The following is a 13,735-nucleotide window of genomic DNA, read 5'->3' as shown; positions in this document are numbered from 1 at the left end:
AACCTTGTTTATTGTGAAATGAGCTTCGTTGCTAAAGGTGATTTGGCGTGAAAAACTAGCATCATTTCAAAGAACCAATTCACGATATTTCTGCGTTGATAATGATCTGTTGGCTTCAATTCTTGCATTAATTGAATTTTTTAAATATGCAAATAGAAATCCTTATGTAAAACCCGCCAAACACTCGATTCGTGAATGCCTAATTGTTGAGAACATTTTGATGTCGATGTTGTAGGTTGTTCAAAAACACTTTGCGCTAAAGGAGCAATATTCTCAACAGAACATCCAGTTTTTGGCATGTCAGTCCCTTTTCTATACTCAACCTTTGAATTGTCGACTCATTCGGGTGATTACTTCCACCACAAAAATTACGAATTTTTCGTATTGTTGTTCTGAAAGATCGATATTTTCTATAGAAAGTTTCAACTATTTTAACGCGTTGCTCTATTGCGTAAAATTGTAAATCTGTCTACTTGACAAATGCCAAAGATGACTCAAGAAAAATGTACCGTTTAGGAATTATTTACTACTGACATCTGGGTGCCACTTTTGAAAGAGCCTTTAGAGAGAGGGTAGAGAGTAGATAATGTCACACATTCATCTAGTTGGAGTATAACAGATTAAGAAAATTACACGCAACCGTATGAAGGTGCTGATAAGGGAACACGAGAATTTGACAGAAAATTTGCAATAAATGGAAACACCATAAGTTAGTCTTACGAAAGTTCTTTCACTTATAGGATGTTTGCTCGCTGGAATGCCTTCCTGTACCTTTTGACTAAACCTTACGATACCAGCAAACCTCCCTCCCGTTGCTGTCGGAAAGAATGTGCGATTCCAAATCGATTACTCAGTCAATGCAGGAACAATTGCAAACAACGGGTTTTAAAATCAACTTAGGAAAGACCAAAGCATATAACCTCAACGGCTCTTCAACAGATTCTTTAAGAGAACGTGGATAATTTTTGCTACTTGGGATGCTTGATCGCCGCAGTCACACTGACGTTGCAAAGACAAGGCGCCATTCGTTCTTTAATCGCTGCTTGCGCGATTCTCCTGGCCTCGAACTATATCTAACACCGAATTACTGAGGAAGGCGAACCAATCCGATGTGGTGACTGAAAGCCGCAGTATGAAATGGCATTGGAGTGACAACAATATGGACAACAAACAGGATGAAATGTAGGCTGAAATGAGGCCCTTGAATAAGACTTGGAATTATCTTAGAGCCCTTGCACAAAACTGTGTTCGAGGCGAGGAGGAGTAGTCGACGCCCTATGTTCCAACTAGAAGTTAGGGGATCCTATATATATCACGTCAGTCCATAAGTTCGTGCGTTTTTTAAAGGTGATTTTAAAATTAATAAGAAAGATGTTTAAAGTATTTATTAATCAATAATATATTTTCCTTCACCATTTACAATGTCTTTCCAACGTTTAGGCAATTTTTTAATTCCCTGCTCAAAAAATTGTTTGTCCTTGGAGCCAAAATACGCTTCGTTGTCCCTTTTTATAGCTTCTTTGAGGAGTAGTTCTTGTTACTCATATGGGATTGAAGTCCACGGAAAAGGTGATAATCACAAGGTGCAATATCCGAGCTCGTTCAACTTGCCTAATGCTTGCCTTACGGTATGAGGTCTTGCGTTGTCGTGGTGAAACAAAACTATGGGTCTATTCACTAAAGACGGCCGATTTGTTTTAAGTGCCTTAGTCAGGTTTGATAGATGATGGGAATAATAATTAGCAGTTATCGTCTGGTTTGGTTCCAGAAGTTCAAAATAAACAATACCGGCCATATCCCACCAAATAGACAGGAGAATCTTCTTGGGGTGAAGGCCATCTCTAGGGGTCAGTTCTGGTGTTTCATCTTTATCTAACCATTGGCGTTTGCGAACAGAATTACTGTAAAGGCCCCATTTTTTATCACCAGTAACGACACGGTTCAAAAAACTTTCATTTTCAAGCCGTTGCAGCAGCTGAGAACACGCATTCACTCTCTGCTGAAGGTTGGCGACGGAAAGTCTATGCGGAACCCATTTTCCCAGCTTTGACACCTTTCCCAACCGAACCAGGTACCTGTAACCTGTTCCTATTGCGATGAATTTAACCTCTGAACTATCATATCGACTGTCAAATTTGGCTCAGCTTCCACGAGTTCGAACAAGGCGTCGGAGTTAAAGACTTCAGGACGACCAGCGCACGGAGCATCCTCCACGTCGCAGTTACCACTTCGGAATTTTGAAAACCACTTTTGCGCAGTCCTTACACTCACGGTATCCTCTTCATTAACAGTGTTTATTTCTGCAGCAGCAGTTGTTGCATTTTTACCACTTTTATAAAAAAAATACAAAATATGCCTCTTGTACGCGTTCGAAGATTCCATTTTATTTTTTAACAACACGTGCATCCATCCGCGATTAAAATCACTTGTTGAGTGCACATTGTATCAAAGAAAATATAAATAGTTCCGTTATATTCCGCGAATAATTTTTTGTATGCAAAAATCGTACAAAAGTGAAATTATGGGTAAAATACGCACGAACTTATGGACTGACCTGATATATATATGATTCCCGCTGGAATGCGCTCCTTACTCTCAGATTTGTACAATGTTCGAGATGCTGTAAAAAGTTGGGGCACGGTGCAAGCTTTGAAGGTTGTACGCGATGAGTATTACAAATTCAAGGTAGGACAGAATTAACAAAGCAAACGAGTTTGGATACCCAGCTGCATCCGTTCCAGTCGATGGGTCACCTTACTGAATAATCGAGCTTGGCTATCCTGGCAAAGAGTATGTATTTTTGGCCTTTCTTGCGCTTGAATCTCTTCCATACATTGAATGCATTTTTGGAAAAAAATTTAATTTCTTCAGAAGTTCAGACCGGAGATTTTATGATTTTTCGCTACCGAATATTAATTTACAAAAACATTTAGCGCGACTTATGCGCCTTGTTGAATTGGTGCTTATCATCTGGCATAATTTGTAAGTAATGTTTACTCATTCTCGCTTTGAATTCAAAATTTTCCTTTTAATTTATTAAAACAATTTCCTGATAAGCAAAGAACTGGCAATAAAGTAAAAGTAAACAAAGCCGCCAACGAGAAAATTAAGCAACTACAATATAAACAACAAAACAAACTGCAATCACGTCCGCTTAGCTAATTTTTTTATTTTACTTGTTCTTATATTATAGTTAGAACTTGCAAAAATAGTCACAACAACAGCAATAACAACAATCTTAACCTTGATTTTATCATTAGAAAGGCAAAGTCGCAGGTGAATTAAAATAAATTAAAACATCTAAATCGATTCGAGGGGAAACATGTAAATCGGCCAATCAGAGCAGACAATAATTTGCATACACTCTAAAAACAATTAAATCTGAGTATAAATTGTTTCTGATTAAACATTATTTCTGATACATCTGATTATATATATTTCAAAATTCAACGGCCGTAAACAGCTCTTTTAGGGCTAAACCCCGCAGCGATCTGAAGCAAATGCACTCGCACCATTTAATGAAAGGAGACGTGCATATCAATATATTATATATGCACCTACATGTATGTATGCCCCATATAAATGCATGTGGGCTAATTTGGCTAACAAAGAACTGCACTGATTATTCGCAAGTGGTACGCGAAAAGTTGAAGTCCATTCCATTTTAGCTCTAAATTTGCGATTGTGAAGATATTTTTGGGACTCAAAAGCTCAAACATAATACACATCTACCAGCCATATTTCAATATATATCACGTCTAAAAACATACCTACATATACTTACGTTCACCTACTACTTTTCGAATACATTATGGCAAAGATAAAAGAAAATCTCTTCCATTGACGTATTCGTTCGTATATTTTTGGCTTTGTGAAAATTAAACATTTCAATATGGTTCCGCTGGCTGAGAAAGCAAGGCATATGCGTATCGGTTATACTTGAAAGTCAAATCAATGCCCACAAAGACCTCAGTATGTTCTAAGTTAAAAAAAGAAAATCAACAAAACACCCTCCACATCGCAAGTAGCCATAATTCCTAGCAGTGCTCTCTAACTTAAAGAGTACAAAACGAATTCTAACTTACCCAGCATTTTTTTGGGACTTGAGGGCGCCGTTCCGCCCTCGAAACCCGAATCATTGCTGCAGGTACTTAAGCGTATTATTGCGGAATTTTCCTTGGAGACATTGCTGCCGGTGGCCGCCCCACTGGCGGTAGCACTCAAGTCGTCCTCGTACTCCTCGGACGTGGTGCACTCTTCACTATCCTCCGTTTCTTCACTTCCCGAACCGCTTTCATCACTATCACCGCTTTCTTCGTCCGAATCCTCGTTGGGATACACAATCTTTTCGCGCTTCCATAAGGGACGCGGTGTCGCGACAAGCGGATAACGCGGCGCCTCTTCTTTCACGTAACACTTATTGGACGGATCGATTTTAATTTTTTTATGTGGATCGAAACGCGCCTTTTCGGCCTGTTTCTCTTTTTTGCGCTGTTGTCGTAGTTTTTTCTTCATACTTGCACTTAGATTTTGATAATCACAACCGTCCGCACTGGAGTAATCGTATGAACTGTCCTCGTCATCGCTATTTTCCGCTGATGACGGTACGTAGTCTTCTAGATCGGCGTCGACGTCTTGTAAATACTGTGCCAAATTCTGTACTGTTGCGAATTTTGATAAATTATTTGGCGCGTGTGCCTTTTGGTGTTGATTGTTCTCGTTGTCGTTAGTATCTTCGTGACTTTTGTGGTGCGCCAACAATTCTGTGGCGACAGCTACTGGCTCGGTGGTTGCAGCTTTTGTGGATGCTAGGGGTGCGGATGGCGTTGTGGAAGAGGTAGTCTGTATCTTTGTCGTTGGTGTAGTTGCAGTAATGGCGGTGGCAGCTGTTGTTGCTACCGCTGCTACTGTTAATTTAGGCGTAGATGCTATTGTCGTGGTTGGTGTCGCTACTGACGCTGCATTGGCTGCTGCTGTTGCCGATATTTTTGTTTTGACCACTTTTTCGTTCGGATCGTTGTTTATCGTTTTGAAGACAGATGTCGTCGTTGTTGGTTTTGTTTTTGGCTTTGTATTTTGTGGTGACGTCGTTTTGCCTTTAGTTGGTGACGTCGCCGATTTCGGGGGTGCCACCGAAATGAATTGATCGGCATTGATGGGAGTCACCGACGCGTTCGTTTGTGGTGGTGCTGATTCGTCAACTGTTGATGTAGTGGCGGCAGACAATACTTTTGTATTTGTTGTAGTTGTTGTTGCTGTTATAGCTTTGGATATAGTTTTTGGCTTTACACCAGTAACGGCAGAGGTGGAGTTAGCTGCTGGTGATGACACTAGGGGTGAGGCGGGTGGCGAATTAGTTTGATCGCTCTGTTTGATACCAGAATCCTTTGGTTTCTGTGCCTCTACTTCCGGCTTCTTACTTTCACTTCTTTCGCTTATTCTTGGTACTGTTGTTGCAGAAGTAGATGTGTCAGCTAATTTCGGTTCAGCAGATGCCTGAGATGTCTTTTCGGTTTTTTTCACAATTCGATCAGCCGTTACAGTGACGGATTTTGATGTTGCTGGGGTTGGGGTTGATATTGATATTGTTGTTGTTCTTGTTGTTGGTGGTGCACTTGTTGTTCCTGCTTGGCTAATGAATAGTTTCGGTTTTTCTGTGTTGATTTTGCTTTCGTGGCCGTTGTCCACTTGTGCCGTAAATTCGTTCAGTTGTTGTTCAGGTGACTTGGCTGTTTGCCCGAAATTTATTTTGGTCGCGGCGCTTGTTGCAGTCATTGCGACTGTCGGAGTGTTCGTTGTTGATGTTGTTGTTGAATTTTCGTTTTCGAGTGGTAGTTGGATTAATGATTTTTGTGCGGCTGCTTGCGGCTTTTTGGCATTTGCTTCTAGCTCAATTTTTCCTATTTCCTTCTGGCACTTTTGACTTGTCGTGTCTTTCTTGCACATAGCGGATTCGGTAGATTGTGATCTTCCGGCCAAACCCTTTTCATTGATTTTTGCAATATCTCGATCAGCTTTCTTCAATGCTTCCTTTTTTTGAGATTTTACCACGGACTTAATTTCTTGAATGTTGGCTACGTCTTCTACGGCATTTGATTCCAAAAGTTCTTCTCTTTTATGCCATTGGTTTTCAAGTTGCCCTTTCTTTCGGTTTGTCATATAAACCGATTCACGTTTGCCAATTTGAGCCCAAAAATCTTCACCACTGTCAGATTTTTCAACGGGATTGAGTTTGATTTCCTGTAAAATTTTTGGCATAACCTTAGGACTGTCGGTGCTAGGAGCTTTTACTGCTTCGATCTTTGAATCGAGTGGAGTTACTTCCTGCTTTAAGTCTATAGTTTTGAGAGACTGTGATTTCTCCATGGTTTGATTAGAATTGCTGGCGACTGATTTTTCTGTAACGGAATCTAGTGAGGCGGAGGTTTTTAAAACCGTTACTGGTGGCGATTTACAAGGTTCATGCTTTGGTGATGAGTCATTTTTGGGAATTTCGCATTCAATCTTCGGGCTCAAACTTTTCGCTACTATATCATGCGTTTCCGCTTCAGTGCTGAGGTCTAAGCTTGATGGTTCAAACGTAAAAATTTCAGCAGTGCTGACTAAAGTTCCTTTTTTTGGTGTCTTTGCTTTTGAAAAATGTTTCGATTTCGGGCTAGCCTGCATAAAACCTTCAGGCAAAACAACTTCTTTCGGTTTTATGGCCTTCTTTACACTCTTTCTTTTGGGGAGCTTAAAGACCTTATGAATTTCGTGGTGTTCTTCCATAGATTCAACATTGAATGTGAACTTCGGCTTTGGAGATGATTCTTTGTCAATTGGTGTAGGGGTGAATTCTGCTTTTTCTTGCAGTACCGGTAGAAATGCCGAATTCTCAACTCCAACGACAGCCGTAATTTTATGTCTAATCTTTCTGCCTTTTTTCGATGAACGCTTCTTTGTTGACTGGCGATGCCCCTCCTCGGTCGTGCTATCATGACTACCACGTCTTTCTAGATGAATCAGCTGGAAGGTTCCTGATGCGGACTTTTGTAGTTGATTCAGTATTTCTTGCTCCTGTTCTTGAATTAATGATGCGCGACGCCTTAGCTCACCAGCGTTAAGGTCATCGTCAATTTTGTCGGATGATATGTCTTCGCAAATGTCATGGAACGAGGGACACTGGGGAATGCTTAAGCGGCGGATGGTATTATTTGTAGGATCCACATCCAATTCTACAACTACTTCATCCACCAGCTTCTGCTTTACATCATCTTTATCTACTACATCTGCTCGCCTGTTGGGAGTTGAATCGAATACAACAGCTGAGGCATCTTGCATCAGATAACGTTCACGCATTAAATCACCAGGAGATTTTTTGACAGGGTATACAGGGACAGCAGCTAATTCATCAGCTAACTTCTGGCGCCAACTCAAATGTGTCTCCTTAGTGTGTAATGGCTCAATGGTGGGAAGGTCCTTGAAAACTTTGGACTGCGGCTCTGGTGACCCATCTGTTTCGGAAGAAGTGGACTTGGTAGCACGATTTCCGTCTTTACTGCGTGAGCGTATTATGGATAGACGAACTACATGTCGGTCCCTTTTGATGGTGGAGCGACGTCCCTTATTTTGTTGATCTTGGGCCTCGTTTTTTGCCTCAATATTGCTACTCTCCTTCTTCTCAACACTGCCACGCTTTGCTTCAGCCTCCTGTTGCACTTCCTTTTCGTGCTTGTGGTGCGGGTATCGTGACGAAGATACATCTATATCAGCTGTGTTAATGGGTATTGGGCGTGGTGCCACATACTTCGCAGGAGTTGTGGGCGGTGTTGAGTACGTAGACACTTTTGGTGATTGTATGCGTGTTAGTGGTAAAATACCGCCATGTCTCGAACTGATGTGGGGTGAAGTCTCGGTGATCGTCGATAACTTGGGTTGATACCGCGACGATAGGCTGTGTGCTGCAGTGTACGAGGGAGTGCGCGGAGGCGCCAACGGTAGAATGTAGCTGCCGCCAAAGGTACGGTTATAGGTGGATGAATAAGGGACATAGGAACCGCTCGAGGAGTTTGTTGGCGGGGCGCCATAAAGGCCTGGGGTGTAGTATGGGGCATAAATCTGACTGCTACCCCCACTATAAAAATATCCCGGATCAGTGTAGAGTGGCATGGCGCAGCGTTATTGCGTGAAGGCGCGACTAAACGATCTTTAAAATAGACACGAATTTATCTGCGTCTCTCGATTGAGTTTTTTTCAACACTTAAATTGATCTGCAGATAATGTGTGTGATATATGTTTATATGTATGTATGTCACTTATAGTGTACGAATTTGTACACTTGTTAAATATGTTCTACGTTCGTTGTTTCTTCTGGTACAAGTTGGCCTATTTTTAGCATCACCTCGAGAAATACGCGACAATGCTGTTACGTTCGACTGCGGCGGTGACTTTCATCATTTTCAGAAGATTTGTATATAGTCTTTGAAAAAATTTACTTTAAATATTGAAAGTGATTGCCGAGAGCGATGGCTGGCTTTCGAAATTCATCCAGTTTGCGTTTGTTATAAATTTATACGACAGATGCTGAGAAACACTTGCAGATATAGTGAATTATTCACGGACGTAAATAGGTTTGTATGTACTGCACTTTATTAGTTGGAAACCAACGAAATCTTTGTTATTTTAGCAAAAAGTTGGTTCTTTATTCGTCTTTTGTTTGTTTTTTGTTTCTGGGCATTGAAGAGATTAACGTTCTGCTGCCGGAAGATGTGAATTTTTATTAATTATTTATTATTTTAACGGTCTCACGTGCGCGAAATGTGTGCTTTTACTTTTCCTCTGACGTTGTGAGTCACTTTCGCTTTGGGTGAGCAATGAATTTTTATGGTTTTTCATAGTTGTGATATCTTTGCACGTATGTATGTATGTACAAATATCTGTATACTATGGAAATAAGTTCATAACTCTGTGTGTATGGGTATGTCGAGATTATGTATCTGAGGGTTGCCGTTTTTGAGTGTAATTAGAGTGACCCATTGTTAAGGTTTAAGAGGATTGAAAGAATCTGTTTTCAGCCTGTTTGAGAGAAAACCTTCGACTTGATCAAATGCTGGCCAAACTTCTTCTTGACCATTTATGCGCTTGCGGTTGAGTTCGAACTGATGTCAATTCAAAAAAATAAGAAGAAAAAAATATGGAGGATGGAACTGTATACAGAATTGGGTGTGGGCAGAAACAGCTAAAATTGCAAGCGATTCGAGCAGCTTACAAATTCCGGCTCAAGTAGAGTATAGTCTGGATATGAAGTATGGGGGCCAAATGTGGTGAAGTTAAATCGAAGAGTTTGCCCTAAGGGTTTGCCCGGATCTGCAGTAAGTGTGACTGGGCATCTATCTCGAGAGAAATGGCGCGTTATACAAATTTGCTTCTAATAAAAATTACCTAAGATCTGATCGTACGCTGAGCTTGGACACTTTCGCGTAGTTCCAGCCGGAAATGAATCTTATTATGTGTACAAATCATGGTTTCAAATTAAAAATATTCCTAATGGAGCGTTTCTGGAATTCTCTGAAATTTTACACACTGTGGTCACATGTATTTTGAATGAGTTTCAAACAAATTCTCTGTGAGCGAAATCATAAAAGAATCCTGGGAAGCCGTTCGTGTGTGCACCTAGCAACGTTTTCGAGGAACCTCAAGAACAAAAGAAAATTCAGCACGCAAAATCTCAGGTATTTAAATTTATATTTCGAATCATTTGCATTTCATTTCGCAAATTTATTGAAAGCAATAAAAAAAAATTATGGGAAAGTATTTTCTTTAAGGAAAATTTAATTTGAATAGTCCAATGAACCAAAGTATATAATTAAAAGTATACGCAAACATTTTCTCGTGGCGATTAAAGAAAATATTAAAAAATTTAATAAAAAATTGGATAAATTATTGACGTGCAAGAGTATTTCTTGATATTCCTTCTCTTTCAATTGCGTGCCTTGTGCAGCTATAATCATTTTTCAAATTAATTTGCGATTTTAACCAATATTTGAAAGTCGAATTCTAAAAGGCTAAAATTTTTTATTTCTTTCCACCTAATTGCTAATTAAAAAATAGCGAAAGATTTTAAGACATTACCGAATTGTCTAAATTCAGTTCTTCATCTTCTGTGGCGTATGACGTAAGAGCTTTTCTACATTGTTCTAGTGTTTTCTGAAGTGTTTTAGTTAAAAAAACAGGAATTAAATTTAAACTTTACTACAATATTTGCGAAAGTCAAAAGTTTTTGAATATATTTTCGGTCAATTATTAATAATTATCACAAAGTAAGAGGAAGCAATGAGATCGCACACTTGCACACCGATATTCATAAACGAGTATGGCGCTTTGCTGTTGCAATGAATTTATTATTACGCGACTGTTGTATGTTTTCCAATGTTAGAGCGAACCGCGAACCGCTTGGCAGGAAACCACCGCAATAACTGCGGTGGCCGTCGAGGCTTTCCTGGTGCTGAGGTGCTGAGCCGTTCGCGTTCGAGATCGCCTTCGACACTTCGACTACACGGCCGCCGGACGCACACACCACCCAGTAGGCGCACGCGACTCGTCGCTAAATGAATGTTCCAAGACGCGAAAATACACAAATCTACATAGGGATGTGTGTATGAATGTATCATATGTATGCATGTACGTATGTATGTATGAAAGTGTGTCTTTAGGAACGCACGAACACATCAACACACACACATACGTGCATAGGTGTTTGGGAAAAATTAGCCTAGGCATTTGGTACATGGCATCCCCTCAGCGATGCTCTGCTGTACCGTTAGCGTAGCGCTAGAACTGATCGTTGGCTGTGCTGTGAGAGGCCGGTTTCCCCGCATTGCGGTGTTGGCAAAATGAGAAAAGCGGAAAATATTGTGTACTCAGAAGTGAACACATATACACATATGCACACATACATCAATGCATACATACAATAACTCGTGACTTTTTGAATGATATTCCAATATTTGAATTTTGAAATGTTGCGCTCTCAAATACGCTTAAAATTTGATGGAGAGTACGAAGTAGATACGTCAGCGTATTTGGTACATACATCCATACGTTTGTCGAAGATCTGCTCTGCACATTCGTATTCTCTTATTTTTTCTTATATTTGTTTTTTGTGTGCCGCAAAAATCTTGTTCTGCAAAAATGACAAGAATTCGCTCATAACTCGCAGTTGGCCGGCTCTTCAGCAAACTATTGCAGCCGTGTAATGCGAACGTCAATCTCGCCGTGACGTCTAACGGCGTCCGATCGTGCTTCATACAAATCATATGCTCCTCCCACACCCCAGTTCGCCTTGCCATCACACTTGACAACTAGCATGCCAATGTAAATACACCTACACACATACACACATACACGCATACACACTCCCTGTGACGCTGCCTTTCATAGACGGCCGGTAGTTGGTGTGAGGCTGCATAGGGGCATATGGTAGGCATGTCGACGATGATAGCGATCACAACATCGCCTCATAAACAAACAAAATATGAAGCAACATCGATGTGCGCGATTAGTTTATTTCGGTGCTAATCTTGGTCGTTTGTTTCAGCGAATTGCCAGTGGAAATGCATTTTTCAATTTCATGTATCTTGAAATAAACAACTATCGGATAATTCTTCGTAATTAACGATTTTGTAAATTCATTAGAAATAGATGAGTTTGCATGTCGAGCGATATTCCAATTAGGATAGGTGTTAAAGTCAGTGCCCGGTGAAAGTCTTACTTTTTTCGAGAGATTTAATGCATTTCTTTCAGAAAGCGGTCGCATGGCAGACGTAGTAACTTTAGCAGGTGCTGCATAGGGCACGCGGCATTCAAATTTATTTAGTTGCTTCCCAGCTGGAACCAATGCGTTGGAGCAGCCATTATGTGGAAATTGTCTTTATGTGATTGTTGCGCTCCAGCTCAATGTCGTCGCTTATGAGTTTTTGCTGAGTGGGTATACCATTGCTGAGCTGCACATAAGATAAACTCTACCACTTTGGGATCTTCTCAAGTGCCAATTGCCTTATGATGAGACACTTTATTACAGCATAACCCTGTCAGAAAGTCAGTAGTCAGTTAGATACCTCAAGGTGAGAGATTTATAAAAAAAATGAGAAATTTCTTAACTCCAGCAGCACGAAGGGTGTCAGATGCAGAAAAGTCGCAAATATTTGTTATTCTCGTAACCACCAATTAAGATTGCAATTTCTCCAGATCGCACAGTGTAAATGTGGGCAGATTTCTGTCCTCGAGTATTTCTAATAACAACTTTGATATTTAATTCACAGCGAGAGCATCCTAAAATAATTACTGATCTAATAGCCAGATGCGTGTAAATGCAGGAAATACTAAAACTGCCCATAGCGACAACCGCTTTGCTGGGGAACTTTTTGTGTGCATCGCATTTTGATGACCTTTGAAATACATTTTATTGATATTATTGATGCTTTCATTTTCAAATTCGCCGAAAATTTTGTTTAGTTTTGTTTGTTCTTAATAAACTCAAATTATCGCATAAACAACTATTTCTGAAAACAGTGTAAATTTTGGCGATGTTCTGTTGTTTAACAAATTTTCAGAAAACACAACTGCCTTGGAATAGCAATTTAATGAGTTTTTTGTGAGGAAACGCAAATATGTTTACACATCCGTGTGTATGTTTGTATGTATGTGTATTAACAAATGCAATTTAATGTTTAGTGAGAAAGATAAAGACAATCACATTTTTGATCTGGGCATTTTTTTTGAAATCTGCCAACCGCAGGTTGTGCTCACATACTCGTGTGAATGTGTGTGTAGGAGTGTGTTTAATATTTCTTTTTTTTATAGATAGTGGAAACACATACATACATACATCGTTAATTTCGTAATTTTGCTGGAAAAGCCACAGATTTTTGATGTTGGCGCTAAGGCGACTAAACGAACTGTTAAGAATTGTATGGTCTGTGGTTATACGAACAAATTTATTTTGCAAATGCAGAAGCGCCAAAATGTGTGCTTAAATGAAGGAATATAACGACGTTTAAACTACAATACTTTTTAATCAAAATTTTCTGTGTGTTTTATTGCTCTGATAATAAAAACTATTTTTCATTTTTTTTAGATGTTTTTACTTCTTTATATATTTTATCCTTTTAGCAATAAATAACTAAAATTTAGAAACTTAATGAGTTGCGTTTTTTAATATAATTTAAAGATATGAAAATATTACTGAAGGTTGTCAGTGTAACAAGGAGTTTATTAGAGCACTCATTATAAACACAGATCACCATTTTTCGCCTTTGCATGAAAAAATCAGCTAAATGGCTATGTTTTTTCTTTATTTTTATTTATTTATAATAATATTTATTATTTATTTATAATGATATCTATTTTTTCTCTTAAGAAATTTATTTAGTCAGAACATACATATGTAAATGAAAAAATTAATTTAAGTGAGTTATAGAAAATAAACTAAAAAGTTCGACCCAAATTGGGGGATATCAGAATTCGTTTTAGAGGTATGGTTCCTTAGGCAAAGTTTCTTATTTTGATCCCTAGAATATGATTTTCAAAGAGCAATGGGCGATTTTTTTGCCTCCCCACAAATCGACCCGATCGCGCGTACACTCTTTTTGGGTGTTTGGCCGAGCTCCTCCTATTTGTGGTGTGCGTCTTGATGTTGTTCCACAAATGGAGGGACCTACAGTTTCAAGCCGACTCCGAACGGCAGATATTTTTATGA

At 39.5% G+C, this 13,735-nt stretch overlaps 1 protein-coding gene across 8 annotated transcripts in view; it reads right to left on the bottom strand.

Annotated features, from left to right (window-relative positions):
- Nucleotides 1-13,735, bottom strand: part of LOC129237293 (putative protein kinase C delta type homolog) — a 53,784-nt gene that overhangs the window by 23,924 nt on the left and 16,125 nt on the right. Inside the window, exons 1-2 of one of the 8 annotated variants that reach the window (XM_054871946.1) lie at nucleotides 10,387-10,446; nucleotides 4,086-8,735 (exon numbers count right to left, since the gene is read on the bottom strand). The exons of 3 other annotated variants lie outside the window; for them this stretch is intronic. In XM_054871946.1, the coding sequence (XP_054727921.1) occupies nucleotides 4,086-8,148 (4,063 nt within the window). In that variant the 5' untranslated portion in view covers nucleotides 8,149-8,735; nucleotides 10,387-10,446. Of the gene's footprint in view, nucleotides 1-4,085; nucleotides 8,736-10,333; nucleotides 10,447-13,735 lie in introns of those variants that run through there. 4 more of the 8 variants (XM_054871947.1, XM_054871945.1, XM_054871948.1 and 1 more) reach the window with 4 other exon arrangements.

The sequence above is a fragment of the Anastrepha obliqua genome, chromosome 2, assembly GCF_027943255.1.
Source record: "Anastrepha obliqua isolate idAnaObli1 chromosome 2, idAnaObli1_1.0, whole genome shotgun sequence".
Lineage (NCBI taxonomy): Eukaryota > Metazoa > Arthropoda > Insecta > Diptera > Tephritidae > Anastrepha > Anastrepha obliqua.
Note: the sequence above shows the minus strand (reverse complement) of the source record. Positions and strands in the feature narration are given on the sequence as shown.